The sequence below is a fragment of the Carassius carassius genome, chromosome 13 (assembly GCF_963082965.1).
Source record: "Carassius carassius chromosome 13, fCarCar2.1, whole genome shotgun sequence".
NCBI classification, from domain to species: domain Eukaryota; kingdom Metazoa; phylum Chordata; class Actinopteri; order Cypriniformes; family Cyprinidae; genus Carassius; species Carassius carassius.
The window spans coordinates 30,993,136-31,013,918 of NC_081767.1; the positions used below are offsets into that span (position 1 = coordinate 30,993,136).

Genomic DNA, 20,783 nt, shown 5'->3' on the forward strand with positions numbered 1-20,783 from the left:
TAACACTGTACAATATGGTCATATATTAAATGGATAGTTCACCAAAATATTCTTTCATTAATAACTCACTCACCCTCATGTCATTCCAAACACATAAGACCTTCGCTCATCTTCAGAACACAAATTAAGATATTTTTAATGAAATAAGAGAGCTTTTTGACCCTCCATAGACCGCAAGGGAACTGCCACTTTCAAGGCCCAGAAAGGTAGTAAAGACATCATTAAAATAGTCAATGTGACATCATTGGTTCAACCTAAATATTATAAAGCTACGAGATTACTTTTTGTATGCAAAGAAAACAAAATTAATGACTTTATCAAAGATTTAATCAGAGTTGCATTCTTTTGGTTCACCATATCTGATGTTTTGCCTTGTGTCATCATGAACCTGAAGCCAAAGGAATGAGATGAAAATTCCATGACTGCACTGAAAGTGAAAGTTCCGCTGGAGGCACAAGAGGGCGGTGCCTCGGGTGAGAGGAGGAGGGGCATCTAATGGAAGGGGCGTGGCTTGTACAGTGCGTGTAAGAGAGTAAATATTTTTCACTACTGGTGGAACCTGTCCGTCTACTTCACCAGAGACACACGGAGAGACTCAGCCTGAAGTGCAAGACACACAAAGAACAGCGGAGAGCGGAGAGAACAAACACACATTTACTAGAAACCAGAAAGAATGCTGGACAGAGCGACAGTCTGGACGTAGACCACCGGACTGGACATCAAGTAGATGAAGACAGCACACGGTGTGTTTGTTTACTTGACAGGTGCATCAGTGTGTTTGAGTTTGAATGAGGCGTGTGTGTTTCTGAGTACCTTTAATGGGTAGAAGCATCCTGGATATGGGGGGATGTCAGAGTTACAGCAGCTCTGATGAAGAGGATGTCAGCGCTCTGAAGGCAAACTACACCAATGTCAGCCTATTCAGATTGTGAGTATACAGTATACTTCACCCACACACACACTAGATCAGAGGTAAAATAAGGAATGCACACATCACACAAATGTCAGCTGAAGAGATAAGCACCAGCATATCTTCAGAGAGAGAATGTGTGTGAGTATATCTGTAGTTTCAGTTGTGCATCATGTTGGAAAAAACTTACACAAGTCCATGAGTGTTTGTGTGTAAAAACATGGACCCTCTACACAAGGATTTAAGACTGGCTGCTGCGGTGTGTATTTACATACTGCACACCTGTGCATAAGTGCAACTGGTCATTTTGGTGAAAAAATGCATTGCTTGATTAGAAAATGTTGTTTAAAATTTTGTCTAAAACCAACACTTTATCCTTCACATAAGCATTAAACACATGAAATAGCCATTTAAAACAAGTACAGTGGTACAGTAGTGGTAATGCTAATAGGTGTATATACTATTTTCATATGCAATAGTTACATTGTACCCCAAGGTACTTGCATACCATGATGACCAAAATACATGCAGAAAAACAGGGTACTATATGTGTATTACCATATGTGTATTAGACTTTTGTAGGACAGCCTCTTCAAAATGAGAAATACATTCTTATATTTGTTAATATGTTAAACTGTATCTAACATGTAACCTTTAATAGAATCTAACCTCACATCAAGGAAATACTAAAAATAACTATTCAAATTGGTTTTTCCACTCATGTACACTTTTCACCTAAACTAAAATAAACAGAAAACTTATATATTATTTATGACTATAGCCATAATATGTACATTAAACAGGAAACAAAAGGTCTGCAAGTCTATATTTAAATAATAATGATAACTACTTTTAATTCATAATAGACAGTCATTAATAATAATTCAACTGATAAAATAGGAAAATATAAAATATGGAAGCCAACATCAAGTAAATATTATTTGAGTCACTTTAATGTACAAGACTTTACTGAAAAAAGGTGTATATTTATATATTCTTAATAACCTAATCAGAGAGGTTGATTTTGATTAAATCATGCAATAACTAAACATGGTGTGATAAGACTCATCAGCTCAGTAAGTCATGAGCAAAAAGCTGAGCCAATTCATATATGTCCCAGGTACATACACTACTGGTTTCTAATGCTCATTAACGCTGCATTCATTTGATCAAAAATACAGGAAAATTAATATTGTGAAATATTATTATGATTTAAAATAAAACATTTCTATTTTAATATACTTTAAAATCTAATTTATTTCTGTGATACAAAGCTGAATTTTCAGCATCATTACTCCAGTCTTCAGTGTCACATGATCTTCAGAAATCATTCTAATATGAAGATTTTTTTATCAGTGCTGGAAACCGTTGTGCTGCTCAATATTTTTTTGGAACCTGTGATACTTTTTTCAGGATTCTTTGATGAATAAAAAGTTTAAAAGAATTTTTATTTTTTAAAAGCATTTATTTAAAACAGAAATATTTTTAACAATATACACTACTTTTTATTATTATTATTTTTTTAAGGAAAAAATTTTATTCAGGAAGGATGTGTTAAATGTTTAAGAAGTGATAGCCAAGATTTATATTATTAGAAAATATTTATATTTTGAATAAATGCTGTTCTTTTTAACTTTTTATTCAAAGATTCCTGAAAAAAAAAGTATTCCAGTTTCCCCCAAAAAAAAAATTTAGCAGCACAACCGTTGCCAGCATTGATATTTCTAATAATAAATCAGCATATTAGAATGATTTCTTGAGGATCGTGTGACACTTTACAATGGAGTAATGGATGATGGAAATTCAGCTTTGCATAACAGGAATAAATTATATTTTAAAGGATATTAAAATAGAAACCATTATTTTTTATTGTAATAACAGTTTGCATGATTACTCGAATAAATGCAGTTGATGAGTGTAAGAGACTTCTTTAAAAAAACAATACAAGTTTTACTGATCCCAAAATTTTGACTGGTAGTTTATATATATATATATATATATATACCACACTTATTTTCTGCAATGCTTTGAATAAAAAGTACATGAAATAAATAAATATCACTTGGTTTGATAGTTTGTATCCAATGCAATAACATTTATAAACGCATAAGAGTGGCATAAGTATCAAAATGCTTTTTGGGTGACCATATGGAAGATATTCCACCTCACAGACTGTGTTTTAATCAGCCAGGAGGACAAGGCCCCAATCTCGAACCTCCCACCACACACAAACACACACTATCAGTTATTTCAAGGCTGGATTCGGAGGTCTGTTTTCTCTGTGTTCACACACTCAGCGAGCTCCGTCAGGCCGACGTGTGTGTGGTTTTTCTCATTTGCATGAATGAAAATGATTAGCACTGTCTACAGTAGAAAGCAGCACTCTTTCCAGTGAGAATGTGCTAATTGCTCACTAATGCTGTCGGAAAACATGAACAAGTGAACACAACTCCTTTCAGTACATAAAGTAATCGACCAGCCCCATGTGCACACATGACAACTAAACTACATCCCTGTGTGTCCTTGTGTAACGTCACTGTGTGTATTCACAAACTGTTTGTTATTTGCGCACCAGCTTAACCATTTAAACACAAATTAACTAGCTGACAAGCTCACTGCAAAAGAATTTCCCATCACAAAATCAGCCAGGCACACAGGCTTTTATATATCAGCACATTTCTGCATTTCTCCTCTTCCCCAGCTTGCTTCCTAATCTAGTTGGCAAATAAACCTGTAAAAATTGCTTTTGTTCCTCTTTTGTAAGTCACTTTGAATAAAATCATCTAGTAAATGCATAAATGTCATACTGTGCACAATTCACTAGTGAATTTTCTATAAAAAAAAGAGCTCTTATCAAAATGTACTAAATCGCTCTGCTGTGAATTCTCATTGAATGTTCTGTTGACAGAAAGAATAAAAGTCTACATTTAGTCCCATCTGCTGAGGTCAAACCTTACCTGAAAGATCACTTCCTGTCCAGACGCATCACTGATCTCGACCTTTTGACCCTCTCTGCCCTTCCACACGGCCTCGACCAGCAGGAGTGGATAGCAACAAACAGTGAGTGTCCAAAATCACAAATATAAAAAATAATTTATAAATACTTTTTTTTAATTTTTTATAAACAATACTAACCCTAACCTAAATCCTACAACTACATTTTTTTTTACAACGAATTAATAAATAAAATATATATTTTTTAATTATTACAACTAATATTTTTGGAAAAATGTTTAGTGTTTATATATAATGTAAATTCAATATATACACTAGTCAGAGAGCACCTAATGCCATTTACAGTTAAATACATGATGATACACTCAAAAGTGGTGGAGACAATACACTAGCGATAGAAAATGTCAAATATTTCTTAACATATGATTAATGTTCAGTAACACATAAAGAAATGATGGGAATGTGTTGGGCTTGGCTCACATATCTAGACATTTAGGCTTGTCTGTAGCTTAACGTATTCTGACGTGAGATCACCCACTTAGAATAAATGATAATAATAAAATGTATATATATATATATATATATATATATATATATATATATATATATATATACAGTATATATATATATATACACATATATATAGAAATGAAAACAATGCAAAATAAAAAATAGCATGTACAAATAAACATCAGATAGTTTGGCAGTGGTCTGTGAGTTTGTTAGGCTCTGTGTGTGTAATGTGTGTTAACTCATCTTACCATCTATTCCAGCGGTGTCATTTTTCCAGCACACTACCCTCTTCTTCAGCGCTCTGTCTGATTGTTGCTCAATTACAACGTGTCCAGCAGCCAAAAGCTCAGGAAACCTGTGAGCAGAACAAACACACTTCATTACAGCTAGTTAACTTAATTCACAGCTTGAATAAAGGCATAAAATGAGATGTATGTGTGCCTTACAAAATATTGCCAAAGCAACAGTTTATCATAGTTAACGAGACAATATCACAACAGTTTTACAGTAGTAGCCCTGCAGTAACTATGGTACTTTGATGGAAGCTCCACTGTAAAACCAAGACAGGATTTAACAAACTACAATAAAACATTTATGAAACACTGAAGGTGAAATTTGAAACCTGTGAACACACACACAGACACACACACACACACACACACATATATATATATATATATATATATATATATAGTAAATTAATAGTAAATGACATATATATTGAATCGTTAATGTATATTTTTCCTATTATAATAATAAACTATGATTTTATATAATAATGTCTCTGGAATCGTTATACATATTTTTTATATACAGTTAAAGTGGAAGAACTTTGCATTAGTTCTGGTTATCACTGGTTTATTTTAATATGATTCATCACGCATGCATGCAGATATCAACACCCAATTAAATTATTTACAAGAAAAAACCCTAAACAACCATTATATAAAAGTAGCTTTGTTGTCCCAAACAACAGCAGTGACTGCAAAAACACCAGGAACTGTATAACTGATTAATGCTAAAGCATCATTATAATAATTCTACATGTGAATCACATCCAGTCATTTCATTATACATTACTGTAAACATCTAAAATATGTTATAGTGCATGATTACAATTGCAATATTTTGTAAGGGATACAAATGAATTGTTTGGTTGTGTTTAGTTTGTATGAATGGACGGACGATCAGGGGAAGAAACTAAAGTGTTCAGCTCCGATCTACATCGACTACGCCTTGTCCTACATCCAGGAGATACTCACAGATGAGCGTGTGTTTCCTACCAAGAGCGGTATGACGTTCTCACCATAGCTTTAACCATGTGAGCTCAAAATGATCTGAACTCACAGAAGTGACTATATATATATAAATGTGTGTGTTTAGGGTCATCGTTCCCTTCTGGATTCATGTTCCTGATTCAGAAGATCTTTTTGATGCTCTTCCGTACGTTGGCTCACCTGTTCAGCATCCACTACAAAGAAGCCATCGCTGTGGAGATACACCCGCACCTCAACACACTCTTCACACACTTCATCACCTTCAGCCACACATTCAGACTGCTGGAGCCCTCAGAGACGGCGCCAATCGATGAGATCATTGCAGTGCTCACATGCTGACACACAAACACAAGGAATATACGTGTAAGCCTGTGAATCAGAAAATTCACAAATGGGACACTCTACAGCTTTGGCACCTAATGGACACGTGTAAGTGAAGAGCACAAGACTGTAAGTCCACACGTCCAAATCAAGTGCACTGTTTAGGACAGTTCCTTTTTTGATCTTACATGAAGAATCCCTTTGATGTTTTGTCCCAGTAGAACTAGAGTGTGTCAATCAACTTCAGACTGAGCTCTGATTGGACAGTGCAGCAGGCCCCGCCTATGAGTAGTTTTTTAGTGCCAACTGTGAACAGTGAGCAATTTTCTTTTGCCGGGATGAAATTCTTAGGAATCTGGGAGCACTTGGAACTGCAAATTATGGCCAAACTATTGCCAATTTGTGTGGTTGTCTGCCACAACCAATGAAAAAAAAGATACACTGTCATTTAAAACTTTAAGCTCACTTTTTTTTGCTGAAAGAAATGATTACTTCTGTTCATCAAAGATGCATTAAATTGATCAAAAGTGATTCGGTGACAGTAAATAAATTTGTGTTACAAATACATTTATAATGTTACAAAATATTTAGGTTTAAAAAATTGATTGATGTTGGGGGGGGGGTGTATCAAGTTTTAGACATTAAGCAACACAACTGTTTTCAACATTTATAATGACTGGAGTGATGGCTGCTGAAATATGACAGCAATAAAATATTTAAAAACACAATTATTTATATTAAATTGTAATAATATTACTCTTTTCATTTATTTTTGATCAAATAAATGCAGCTTTGGTGGGAACAAGGGACTTCTTTCACAGATATAAGAGATCTTACCTACATTACATCATGTCCTAATCAGATATGAGGAGATAATACGTGTTTTCCCAGTTTTTATCCGAACCAGTCGTTACTGTAACATGTAAAAGAAAGTTTATCGGTCACGTGATTTCTATTTCTATAGCTCTATTTAAATCAAAATGTCCTGATTGGACTCGCATCCCATCGCGTCTTTTTAGGACGTGCTCTGTAAGGAAAGAGATTTAAAAAGCCTGTGCTACTGCGTACACCATTACTGAGGTGCTTTATTATGGCAAATGAATCATTCACAAATGGTGACTTGAACATAACTACTACGATTTGCCTAATTCAAACAAAAGACCGACAGTAGAATTAATTCCATGCAGAAAATCAAATAAAGAAATTCGAAATAAAACACCTAGAATGATACTGTGATAGAATAATAGCCATAATATTCTGCTGATGGTCTTTTATTAGTTTAGTGCTGGTTCATGTTCATGTGTGTTGAAAGAGAAAGGGATATGAGGATAAAGAGAGAGATCAGATGTTTCTCCTCAATCCTGAGCATTCATAAATGAACAGCCCTGAGGATATTAGAAATGTACACATGAATACACACCACGGAGAGCTGGTCTGACTGGTTCACGACAGAAATTAGATCCGTTTATACATACTCACTGCATCCAGCCATTTTCATGCATCAGTACATTTATTTCTTTGCCTTTTTATCCTCTGCAAACTATTTTAGTACGAAGGAACTGAATTTTGGGATGACAGACTGTTACATTTCTCAAACACACAAGTGTATTAATGTACTAGCCTGTTATACATCGTATACCGTATACTGCTTTAAAAAAAAAAAAGCATATCATTTCCCAGAAAGCACATGTATAAGTCTGTTAAAGATCGATTAATCTGGAAAGCATCTGCTGTGTAGCTACAAACATCTGATGTATATCAGACACATTCCAGATTCATAAACATCTTAACAACATTTTCAAAATGTCTACCTACTTGACAACTGATAGGAAACATCCTATAGACATATACTGTAGCAGATGAGCAAACACTAAAAAAATATGTCTTGCAGTCGTCAAATAGACATCTCCGTGATGTACGTGTGCAATCAGGGTTAGTAGATAGCACATGCAAAATGTTTCAAACTGCAGCATGCTAGACTGTTGTCACATGACCTCACCACATTCTGTGTTTTTTATCCCAATGGGTGAATAATTAAAGAATCTGTTGTTTTGCATTGAAGTCCATGTTTGTGTAAAAATTTGTTCACTTTTAGAAGATCAGTCAAATCAGTCATGAAAAAGACAAGTGAAACATATTGCATTGTGGGATACATACAGCCCAGTGAAGTGTGCACTGCTGTATACTGCACATTTAGAGAATATACCATCCATTCATGCATAGAGAAAATTCTCAATATTATACTGAGTATACATACAATATGTTACAGAAGCAGTGAACTAGTATTTCAAACACTTCTGGAACATGCTGTACTTTTCATATAGCTTGATATATAGTTTGATATAGCTTACTATTCTTACTAAACAGTATGAGAAGTATTATAGTATGATAGTATGCATATCCAAATTCAGTGTCAAAGCACTGAGTGAACATACATGTGTTGCTCCAGCAGGGGGAAGCAAAGAGAAAATGTCATTGAAAAAGACTTTCACCATCCACCACAGCACCAACACACTCCTATGGCCCTAACATCTGCTGAACACTAGAGTTATGGAGATTTAAAACACACCTTCACACATATTTAATCAAAAGGGCTGTTAGCACTACATTGTTAAACCTTGTGAAGCAGTGTTTGGATAAGAAGTTGAAATAAAGACCTTGACCATTGAAACATCAGTGCAGAGATGTGATTGGTTGATTCATCTTTCAGGGCACCTGCTGATGGGCTGAGATTGGAGGAATGAACAGGGTCAGAGGGATTGTAGTACAGTAAAGTACAGTAGACTGCTGTGTCTTATTCCATTAAAGCAATGCAGTCAGCCTCTCAGTGTCTCTGTAAGAGAGCAAACAGAGAGAGTCTATATTGTGTTCAGGTGTTGGATCAGAGGTAATTTACAACAAAATAGGACCCTTAAACTCTTAAAAATTGCAATCTACGTCAGCAGGGCAGTGTTTGCAACCTGTAACCAAAATAAAGGACTGTCTAAATACATTTGAACACCATGTGATTTTATTTTCTAGCAATAAACATGCATAAAAAAATGATATGCACACTAAATTAACATGGTTCCAAATTCAGTCTAAATTTGAATAAATATAGCTATTTTGGAAGCAAATGCTAGTTTGTTATTATTGATAAACTTTGTTTGGGGACGGGGAGTATATAACTTCAGTAACAGGGCTGAATGGTTGAGCTTGATGAATGCACACAACAATGCAATATAATATTTTTGGGGGGTAAAAAAAATCTGAAAAAATCTTTTTTATTATTGCATGCAATGCAGTAGAAATTATTGTAAAATAAATGGGTGTCAATTTGTATTTTTTTTCTAGATATTAATCTAACATCAAATAGTGTTGAAAAACAAAACATCTATGTTTAAAAAAAATCTCCATATCTAGATGAATATCTCTCATCTGAATTTAATCTCAAACAATACACCATTTGAATTCTACAATACAATTTTAATAGGATTATAGTAATATTTTGCTGAGTTTCATATTATAATAATGAAGAGAAGAGAGACACTAGGACAGACACACAATACACAAGCAGGCAGCTCTGTCTGAGAGAACTGAGGCATGAACGCAAGTGTATCCTGTTGCTGTCTGACCTATGACGCAAAACACACACACACACACACACACACACACACACACACACACACACACACACACACACTCCAGCTCAGGAGGTGTCTGCATAAACCAAACCAGTTCAAGGGCTAATGCTAATTATTTATATTGCATGAAAATGAGAGAGTTACATATCTGTCCTGAAAATCATTATCAATCATATAAGAGTAACAAACAAACATGCTAATACACAACAGAATTTTCAACATTTTCAAAATGCATCTATTTAGTAAATTAAACTAGTAAAATAACTTTTTTCAAATAATGAGACACCCAAGTTTATGATATCATTTATGAGACTGCGATACAAAAAACATCCTAAACTTAAAAAAAAAAAGACAATCAGAAGCCTCTGAACAAACTTGGCCTTTATGCTGCTAAGCTAAAAACACAATCATGCAAAACGACAATCGAAAAGCCTTGTTTAGGGCTTTTATACGGTTTGCTTTGCTTCAAAAATCACACTGAGGTCAAAGTCTAACTGTAAAATGAGCTTAAACAAGATCCACAAGAGAGACACCGAAACACACAAGGATCAGTGACTGTTTAAAATCCTCTTTAAAAGGGCACAGGACACAGTGAGCTCTATAAAACTAAACACACACTTCTGTTATCGTCTCTGACCTTTAAATTAAGCCACTATGTCACACCTGACAGCGCAATTATATTTTTATATCATGACACATACTTAAAAGGCTTGGCATAAGCTGAACACTTCAAACAATATTTCCCTCGAGAACCAGCGTTCATACAAGAGTCTCATACTACCATAAAGATCCAGCATGAATAAATAAATTAATTAATTAATATTGTATTTTGTGCATAAAACACATTACATATCAAATAATAAAAAAATGTACATTTTATTCATATTTTACCACAATATTCTATCTATCTATCTATCTATCTATCTATCTATCTATCTATCTATCTATCTATCAAATAATTAAAAAATATACATTTTATTCATATTTTACCACATTATATCCATCCATCCATCCATCTATCGAATAATTAAAAAATATAAATTTTACTCTTATTTTATTCATCTATCTATCTATCTATCTATCTATCTATCAATTAAAAAATAAATTTTATAACAACATTATAGATAAATGTATTTTTAGTTAATCAAGCGCCTGTGGAGTCTCAGAAGTATTAACAGAAATCTATATTGGGATATGAAATAGTTGCTGTAAGGAGGATACATAATAATAATTCATAATAACTGTAGTTCAGCTAAGTGCAGCACGTGGAGTGTCGGTTCTCCCGGGTCTCCTCCCTCTCGGTATTTAAGCATCTGCTCCATCCTTGAGAGCCTGAAGTTTTCTGAGTCAGTAGTAAAGAGAGTTCTGTAAAATCCGCGATTTCAAGTCTTACACACGCGTGATTACATGAAATGAGCGGGAAACATCGATGTCCTCTCCATATCAGTGTGTCTTTTAAAGTAAGGGGATACGTTTCTCCTCTCTTTAAAAGTAGCTCGTCGTTGCATCTTTACGAACTATCTAAACGCCCGTCTCCTCTGCTCCGCAGCTGCGCGTGCATGTCTACCTGAGCTGAGGAACATCATCTCAACCTCAACCTCATTCTCTGGGACTGTAGGGGAGAACCAGCTGCTGGCATGAAATCTCTGCTGCTCGTGTGTGTGTTTCTTCTGCCTCTGCAAACACTGGCGCTGCCGATGCGCAACAGGTGAGAGACGCGCGCGCGATACCGGCACCGCCCGGTCACATCTGACGTGTGGATGCTGCTGTATATATACATTATACAAACACTGTGTTCGATGTTCTCAGTATAACTAAGGTTTGGAAAGGTTTATGTAAAGCTCATATGCAACTAAATCTAGTACCAAAAGTTCGTAATTGTTAACATTAGTCAATGCATTACCTAAAATTAACTTACCATGAGCAATATATTTACATAATTTATAAATTTTTGTTATTGTTCAAGATAGTTCACAGTGCACTAATTTAACAGATGCAGCTTTTACTAATGCATTTTTAAAATGAAATGTTGAAATTGACACTTAGGAATAATAAATGTTATGATTCATTGTTAGTTTAAGGTTAACTAATGCAAACAAATAAAGCCTTACTGTAAAGTGTGTTACCATTACTCTTATGTAAAAATCAGACATGACAGATTACTAAGATAAAGTTTAAGTATGTTCATGGCAAGCCATTTTAACATTCATCATCTATTGTTAGTATTGATCATATTTGTAAGCAATACATATTTTAAATAGCTTCTACAAATAGTGAATTAAATTTTTGACAATTTCAACTATTCAGAAGTTTTTTTTAAATAACAATTGTAACTATAACATGCAGTGTTACTAGTTAGAATTAATTGAGGTAAATCGGGACACTTGTTTCTAATGGGATGACTGGTAAATTGCTGTCCTAAATTAACCCTATTATTGTAATAAATAAAATTTTCTCATAAATAAATATCAGTAAAGTAAATATTAATATAGTGACTAGTTGCAGAGGAAGGTAAATAATACTATGCAAGGAATAAGTACAAGTGAACATTGAATACTAGTGTATTCAATTGAAATAAGTAGTCTTATTAGTATCCAAAGAACTAGTGAATCTGAAGACTCTAGACACTATTGGCTTATTTTACTAGTATAATTGAGGATTATTAATGCTATTAAATAAACATACATAGAAAGTATTATACAGACTATATGTTAAAATGGCTTGCCACATAGGTGTGTGTGTGTGTGTGTGACCTGTAGCTCTGCATGAGATAGTATGTGTCACTTGACTGTCTGCATTTGGCACAGGGAGCCAAAAGAGACGTGCAACCTGTAACATAGTTTCTCAGATTTCCCCATCGTGACCACTTACTCATGATATGGATCAGGCTATTTCTAACTCTGACTTGCAGGATTCAACATAGAATCACGCCTTCAACACAATCCACATACCTCCAAAAGTTTTGATTAAATTGCATTACTCTTAAATTGCATTGAATATAAACTATTAAATTAAGTGCCATTAATTTTATACATAATTGTATCTACAAAATGCAGTTTTTAAACGGTAAAACAGTAGATATGATATTAGATATGCTGAAAAACATAAGTATTTGGACTGGCTACTGGTTCTTCGAACTGACTTCATATATCCACTAAAGCACTACAGCAGTCACTTATAGCAAGTAGTTGAAAAAGCACTACTGTGTTTGTTATCAGATGTGTGACATCATCTTATTGGTATCACTTAGTGTGTCAATACCTTCTGAGGGTTACTTCACCTGTTGGTTTGAGTCTTGTAATGATGCCACTTCAGATTCCACTTCACCTCAGTGGCTCCCCCTCCTGATGGGTTGAGGCAGTTTTTCTTATTAACAATAAGTCTGTGGCCTTCAAAAGTGAAACGAGGTTACAGGATAAATTTGAACACGCAGTGAGTGCCTTATGTGAGAAAAGGTCAAACAGATGGTGTGAGGTCACAAACACAAACAGCAAGTGATTTAGGACTTTAATGTTCAACTGGAAATGAAATCCTCTTTTGTGTACACACTCGTGCAAGGGCACAATGAATTTACGTAAGGTGGATTTGAGCAGTTTCCCCCCCAAAATTAGCCCCTCGAGTGAGTGTATTGCAACATCATTCTTAACAGTTTGTGTGACTAAGATGGATATTTGTTCATGCTAACATCACTCTCTCAGGCCCCATGCAGGGCACTAATGTGGGAACTCTCTCTCTCTCTCTCTCTCTCTCGCTCTCAACCTGAAACTCACAGACTTCCTCTATGAATAGTCGTCAGAATAAAACATCAAAATATGTCTCCTCTTCTTACTCTACAATCCAAGAGACTCTTCACCCTGTATGCTGTCTTCCATATTCACAGACACTTGGGTGTGTGTGTGTAATCTAGCATCAGAGACTGAAGTGTATGAATGGAGCAGTGAAACCGTAGGACTTTAGCTTGGGGCAGAGGCTTAGAAGGGCTTATGCTGGGACGGGGTGATGGAGAAACTGTGCTTGGCTGCTGCTCTCCGGCCTGATTTCAATTCAGTATACAGTTATGATGCACAGGGGCTTTTCTTATCTAATCATACGTACGACTACAACAAAGGGTGTCAAACCAATTAAGATAAGAAGCCGGATTTGATCACGATAGTGTAAGTGAAAGCAATTACAAAGTGCAAGTAAAAGAAAGAATTTGAAACCCAAAGGCAAGAGTTCAATGATATAAGAGCTCCTGAATTTTAATAATAAAATTTGAACTGTGCCATCAAAAAGAAAAAAAAGATGCCGAATTGGATTTTTATATTTAAATTTAAGAAAGTAGAAACGTTTAACATTAAAAATGTAAACATTTAAATTTTTCACTAGAAAGGAAAGTTTGTCAATATAGAGTTTGAATTAGGGCTGGACGATTATGTCCTAAAATCAAAACCTCGATTAATTGAACATTTTACCTCATTAATGAACGATTATTTTGTTTCTGTTTTGTTTTTTGCCCTTATAGTTCACTGACAAGGTTTGTACTGTAAGCAGGGCCGTAGCTGGGGTCAGCGGGGCCCCGGTGAAGGTTGTACCACTGGGCCCTGTTTGAAAGTGTTTAAATTGTATGTTCGTTCTGTTTATTTGTTTGTGCTATTTACACAGTGTTTAAGTTTTTTCAAGTTTGTAAGTGTCCAGGTACAAAAACCGAATAATTAAATGTAAAATAGCACTGTAAAAATTAAACATACTGTCAAACCAAAATTTATTCAGACACCTTCAACATTTCTCACATTATCAGTTTATTTGCTATAGTTTAGAAGATGGTAATAAAATATGACAAGAACTCAAGAGTTAAACTGTCAGAACAAATTCATCTTGATAATATCAGATAACTTTGATAGAAAGATCATGGATTATTGTAATGGATTACAATCAAACAAAACTTCAGACAACAGTCAATACTTTGTTGGCCAATTACCAAGCAATGATTGTGTTTAGTCTGTGGTGTGAAAAGGTTGCATTAGCAATTCCGCAAAGGAGAGCTCAGTTCAGTGTTTCTGTCTGTGAGATGCGGCTCTCTCTTCACGTGCGCACCGAGCATAGCGCGAGTAACCAGCTACTCATTTCAGCTTTTCCGCGTCTTGTGTTTGAATGCTTTAAAGTTTTTTGAATGGTTAAATTGGCAAGTGGCAAGGCTTAATAACACGTGAAAATGATACGCTTTCATGACGACACGCAGCAGCGTTCTGTCAACTGTCTTGAACGTCTTTTTAGACTGGCCTCAGCCAGACGGTTGAGATCGACTAGTAAAGGTGGGATATTTTTTCCTATTGAAAGCGCGATCTGACATCATAGCTCACTATCAGCAGTTATTTTATCTATGTTCTCAACATTTCTTATAGATTATTGCTCGGTGTAAGAGATAAATAAAGATCAGATAAAGATAAATTAGCACAGTACCATTACGAGTGATTGCGTGTGTGAATTAGTCATACTGTCTCTATATTATTGTGAAGCTGTGGGTTGTAAATAGCCTAGTTCCTTCAAAAGTAGAAAATTATTATGCTATAATAAGTTTTGAGATTCTAAGCTACTTTAGTAATAAATCACAGGACAGCGCTGACAACTAGTTTTTGAGTTCCTCTGTGTGCGCGACCTTCACAGCTACTGTTTATATGAGTGTTCGTGTCACAATCATAGACAGTAGAAGAAATGGACACAGCGACCCCGTTGAAAAATGAAGTCAATTAGAAGCACGCACTTCCTGGGGGTCGGGCGTACTGCGCAGACTCAAACTGAGCTTCATGACGTAGATGTCACGTGAGCAACCTGTAAGTCTTCTAATCGCTGTGCCAAGAGAAATCTGAATCACCCACCGAATCTTGCAGAGAAGGCGAGCGTGAACAGGAGCACATTTTGTTAAGTATTCTGATTAATTATCTCCCTTGACTTTATGCCTCCACGTCCCTCCGATAGGCTCATAGACAGTAAAAGATTGTCTGCAACTTCTCCTCCTGTCCATACGGTAATTTCTCTACTGTGCGACAGAGAGTCGCTGGTTATGACGCAATCGTTAGCCTATTTTTTACAAAAACTGCTTCTACGGGACCATAACGTAAGGTACAAGGTAATGGAGCCGTTTATACATTTTTGTATTTCTTTAGAAATAATTAATGGACAAATGGAGTCTTTAAACACCTCAGGTGTAAAGTTATTCGCTGTCAAAGTAACGCCAAAATGAATGGGAGTCAATGGATTGCTAACAGCAGGTGGGGGTCCGCTAGCCAATGGCGGCGCCCAGGGGTGCTTCAAAAAAATATGAAACCCTGCCCCCCTGGTCACAATGCAGCTGTACAAACATGGGATCTCTAAATAATAATACACATCCGGTATTATGCTTTTAAGGGGGAAGTATTAACAGGATTAAAAAAACGAAATAACCGTCATGGGAAAATTAAGTCGGTTAGAGGTTCTGAATTTCGGTTTCGATTACTTTTCGATTAATCATCCAGCCCTAGTTTGAATGCTGGCTTGACAAAGACTTGTTTGAATGTTTAGGAAAAGAAGTTTTAAGTTTGTGGGTTTATAGACAGAACAATGAACAGAATTATAGAATATCAAAACAATCAATAGAACAACAGACAGAACAGCTGAAAGAACGACAGATCAGTAGATAGATAGAACACACCAAATCGATTCAGACGGACAGGCAGACTAAAACATTGTTGAAGCTCTTAATGACGTAGATGTGTTGTTCAGGAAAGGTTTGACAGCATTTAGGCTGATGGTGACCTTCACAGGAGGGAAAGCAGTGTGTGTTTTGTTGTTAAGCAGTGTGTGTAGCACATGTTAAATGAGGAATGTGTTTTGGCAATGATTCCAGGCTTGTTCAGTCTTTCCTGCTCTGGCCCACATTTAATGATATGAAGGAGCAAGTGCAGCACACACACACACACTAAGACCTGTACTGACCCTGAGCCCCGGCGGTCCCACATCTCCGGTTCTGCTAACAGACTCACCACATAATGCCAGCTATTCAGCTGCTGCTTACAATGCTGCTTGTGCAGCTGAAGTGAGTTTAAATCTGAAACACAGTATATTTTCTACATTAATCAAATTTCAGTAATGAGTATTAAAACCCAAGTTTAGCTAGTTAGCACGGTCCTGCTAGTCCCTACTGGTAGATACTATACCTGCACTATCTGGCACCTAAAACATTTCTAGTATCAATTGTGTGTGCTACTTAATATTTTCCAACAGGTTTGCTATCACAGATGTCATACCGAGTACTAAACAAAGGTTTGCATGGGTTCCGGTTGACTTAATTAATGCAGCCTAACAATCATTTAACGGTAGGGGTGTAACGGTACGCAAAAATCACGGTTCGGTACGTACCTCGGTTTTAAAGTCACGGTTCGGTTCATTTTCGGTACAGTAAGGGAAAGAAATGCAAACATTAAACTGCGGTTTGTTTATTACTATAAACTTTTTTTTAACAATTTGTTTACTTTTTTTTTTTAAATACTTTTAAATAATATATATATATATATATATATATATATATATATATATATATATATATATATATATATAAAATAAAAAAGAATAAGAAATAAAATACTGCTGCAAAGTTCTCCACTAAATAAAATACTCTCAGTCTCAAACCAATATCATATAATAAAATATAATGAAAAATATAAATAACTATGATTACAGTGCAGCATTACCATTGTTGGACCGATCGGAATTAAGAGCAAAGGTCTGTTTAAATGCCCATGGGAGCTGCGTTTGAATTACAATCGTTTTTTTCCTAGTTGTAGTGATGCCTTTTGAAAACCTTAGGCCGGTGACACACTGTCATATTGCACCTGTCAAACAGTCTATTTTGCAGTCAATACTGTTGACGGTGTCCTTTATCAGTAGGCTTTATATTTATGCTCAATATGAAGTATAGATATTGTTGTCGTGAAGACAATATCCTGGTCTGTCGGCGGTCTCCCTCTATATGTCACCTACAGTAGCAGCAGCGCGCCAGCGCCGCGTCAGGCACGATTCTGGTGTGTAAAGACACAGAAAACGCGAAGCAGCCGTCATGCAACTGACACGAAGCCAGTGTGTCACCAGCCTTAGAATCAGCTGCAGGGCAGGATTTACGCTGAACGTGGAGACTTCCGCCACTTAATATGTTCGTTTGGAAACACGAAAATGTACTTATGTTCCGCACACAAAATACTGCATTCGGTACACACGTGCACCATAACGAAAGCCCCGTACCGAAACAGTCCGGTAAGAATACACGTACCGTTACTCCCCTATTTAACGGATTTGAGTTATAGAAGTGTGTTATGGAAAAGGAAAAGAAAAAGAGACAGTGATAGTGTGTGTGTTATGCTACTGCATCCAGACTAATCCTGTTCAGAAACATTCTGATTCAGATTAGATTTAAAGTACTAACCTATACCCCACACTAATGCATACCCTACATACTAACACATACACTTACACACAGTCTGTAACACCTACTGAAAACTACACTCCGACACATACATACATGCATACATACAGATACTCTGATATCATGATTAGAATTTACAAATATATAAATATATCTGCATAAAAAATTATAGTGTGATATAATATTTAAATATCAGAAACATCATATATATATATAATTATTATTATTATTTTTCCAAATGCTGTCCAAACAGCTTACCATTCAGGAAAACTGTAATACAAACTTTTCCTAAAAAGAAAAAACTATTTTAACTCAGAAATGTCAAATAATCACAAATAATTACAAAGAAACAAGAAAAACCTATCAAATTAGCACGTGAAGGAGTGTGTTGTAGAGTGAGGGAATATTAGTGCATGCCACAAATACCTCAGACTACAGCCAGAGAAACGCTTGATTAATAACAGGCTCCACCTAAATTGGTCTTAATGCTGCAGAGCCTCTACTTTAATACTTAACCTAAGTCAGCTTCTATGTGGATGTCTGAATGATGTTTGTAAATAGACCTGGTCAATGCATGCATGTGCTCCACTGGTGGTCAACCAGATTATTTCTCTTTCCCACACCAGATCGAGTTTTTCCAGCAAACCCGGGAAGCTTTCAGAAACACAGGGTGGTATCTTCATGGAAACCATCACCATTCCTTCAATAGCTTCGAGTGTCGGGGCAAGAGAGCGCCGTGCGGTCTGGAGGGCCCTCCTGCATAAAAGACCCCCGTTGAAACAGACCAACACAGCAGCCAATCAAAACAGGGAACATTTCCGGGAATATTGGCAAGACCTCAGAGGATCACGCAGTCATCCACAGGGTCAGCTGATGCGTGTGGGATGCGTCCTCGGCACATGCCAGGTACAAAACCTCAGCCACCGTCTCTACCAGCTGAACAGCCCAAACGGACGGCAAGATGCACCAATCAATCCCAGAAGTCCACATAGTTATGGATAAGACTATGACCACACAGCAAAAACCTATCCAGAAATATGACAACAGAAGAGCGCCGACACCAGCGGGGAACAAACTCAACAAATGGTGTAATCAATTGACAGGTGTCCTGTCATGAGAAATCATATTCTCTTGATCGTTTGAAATAAGAGTTCAATGTGCTTACTGTAACTTGAAGAACTCTAAACTTGCCCTAAACAAGCATCTGTTAAAGCAACTCCTTACAAACTTCTGCAACTCTGACGTCATCTAACATTAACACACAGTATGATTGCCAAGATTAACATGCAAGCTTCTATTTCAGTGTTCAGAAACTTAGCCTGGCCTGGTTTTTGCAAGAAATTGATTAGTATTTATATTGCAATTTTCACCGCAATGTCTTCATTTGGTTTTGTTTGTGTATGTTTTATGACCCTCAAAAAACATGATTCCCATCCACTCTGCAACGGTTTGTGTTAAAAATATCAGTTTGTGTTCTACTGAAGAAACAAAGTCACCTACATCTTGGATGCCCTGGGGGTAAGCAGATAAAGATCACATTTTCATTTTTGGGTGAACTATCCCTTTAATGGTAACTGTTTTTAAACATGTTTCCGGAACTCTCCTCCCATCAGCCATTGGCTGGAAAAACAGATAGTCCTGCCTCAAACTCACACCACTGGCTGAACCAGTGTCAACTTGTTAGGCCGCTCAAACCAACAGAGTTATGTTACAAGCTTCAGACCCACGCTGTTTACACTCTTCAGGGAAATAGAAGTCTTACTTACAGCTGTCTCTGCATTTTACACTAGGATTGGAGACAGTATTTTCACTTTGAATAATTACACACAGCCACTTTATGTGTCCACATACCTGTTGGGACCACTGTATATTCCCATTTAAACTTTTACAATTTCAAATCTTTATCCATAAAGCTCTCAAACTTTCAACACTTTCTGATCGTGTACATTGCACATGCCAGTCTCACAACACAAAAATCACAAATAAATCATAGGCAACAAATTTAAACACAACCTATCCTCATGTTCACATATAGGCCGAATGTTTCTATTAAAAGTGACATGATCGATTTCCTTCTTTAATGCCATTGACTTGAAGATGTTATTTAATTCTAAGTTAACAAAAGCTTGTGTAAATATTGTATAGGAAGTATTTAATGACTATTTGTAGTTGTATGTCAGTGCTGTGTATTTTAATATGATTTAGCGGTTTCAATAAACAAAACAAATGCAAATGGTTATTGTTTTTGTTTGTTAGTGTCATGTGGGCAGCTGTAATAGAATGCAGACACATACATGCACAGATCATTACCACTGTGACTTTGTGAGTCAGTGTGTCATGACTGATATTATCAATAGCCTACCATGACACTTATACTAAAGAACTCAGACACTGAACAAAAATAATAATACAAATGTATATATCTTAACTGTGGAGAAAAACAGCAAAAAGAATAAGATAAAACACACCATTTTTTATAAACAGTTACACTGTCCAAATGGTTGGGGTTGGTAAGATTTTTTAATGTCTGTAAAGGAAGTCTCTTTTGCAAACAAAGGCTGCATTTATTTGTTAATAAAAACAGTAAAAACCTAAATATTATCAACATTAAAATTGTTTTCTATTGTAATATATATTTTAAAATGTAATATATTCCTGTGATGCAAAGCTGAATTTTCTCCAGTGTCACATGATCTTTCAGAAATCAATGTTGAAAACAGTTGCGCTGCTTAATATTTTTGTGGAAA

The 20,783-nt window shown here is 35.9% G+C and overlaps 2 protein-coding genes across 2 annotated transcripts; both read left to right on the top strand.

Moving 5' to 3' along the window:
* The first annotated feature begins 552 nt into the window (after positions 1–552).
* On the top strand, positions 553–6,541 carry LOC132156339 (MOB kinase activator 2-like). Its single transcript, XM_059565308.1, has 5 exons — positions 553–928; positions 3,819–3,970; positions 4,639–4,735; positions 5,545–5,669; positions 5,762–6,541. Exons 1-5 carry the CDS (start codon positions 819–821, stop codon positions 5,992–5,994), a joined length of 717 nt encoding a protein of 238 aa, XP_059421291.1. The 5' UTR covers positions 553–818; the 3' UTR covers positions 5,995–6,541.
* Positions 6,542–11,198: 4,657 nt separating this feature from the next.
* Positions 11,199–19,410, top strand: LOC132155733 (protein ADM2-like). Its single transcript, XM_059564449.1, has 2 exons — positions 11,199–11,307; positions 18,663–19,410. Exons 1-2 carry the CDS (start codon positions 11,237–11,239, stop codon positions 19,036–19,038), a joined length of 447 nt encoding a protein of 148 aa, XP_059420432.1. The 5' UTR covers positions 11,199–11,236; the 3' UTR covers positions 19,039–19,410.
* Positions 19,411–20,783: the final 1,373 nt, after the last annotated feature.

Excerpts from the sequence above, each read along its gene's own strand:
- LOC132155733 (XM_059564449.1), top strand. The coding sequence starts at position 11,237 with ATGAAATCTCTGCTGCTCGTGTGTGTGTTTCTTCTGCCTCTGCAAACA. Across the intron at positions 11,308-18,662 it reads GCGCTGCCGATGCGCAACAG|ATCGAGTTTTTCCAGCAAAC; the intron begins GTGAGAGACGCG and ends TTCCCACACCAG.
- LOC132156339 (XM_059565308.1), top strand. The coding sequence starts at position 819 with ATGGGTAGAAGCATCCTGGATATGGGGGGATGTCAGAGTTACAGCAGC. Across the intron at positions 929-3,818 it reads AATGTCAGCCTATTCAGATT|AAAGAATAAAAGTCTACATT; the intron begins GTGAGTATACAG and ends TTCTGTTGACAG. Across the intron at positions 5,670-5,761 it reads TGTGTTTCCTACCAAGAGCG|GGTCATCGTTCCCTTCTGGA; the intron begins GTATGACGTTCT and ends GTGTGTGTTTAG.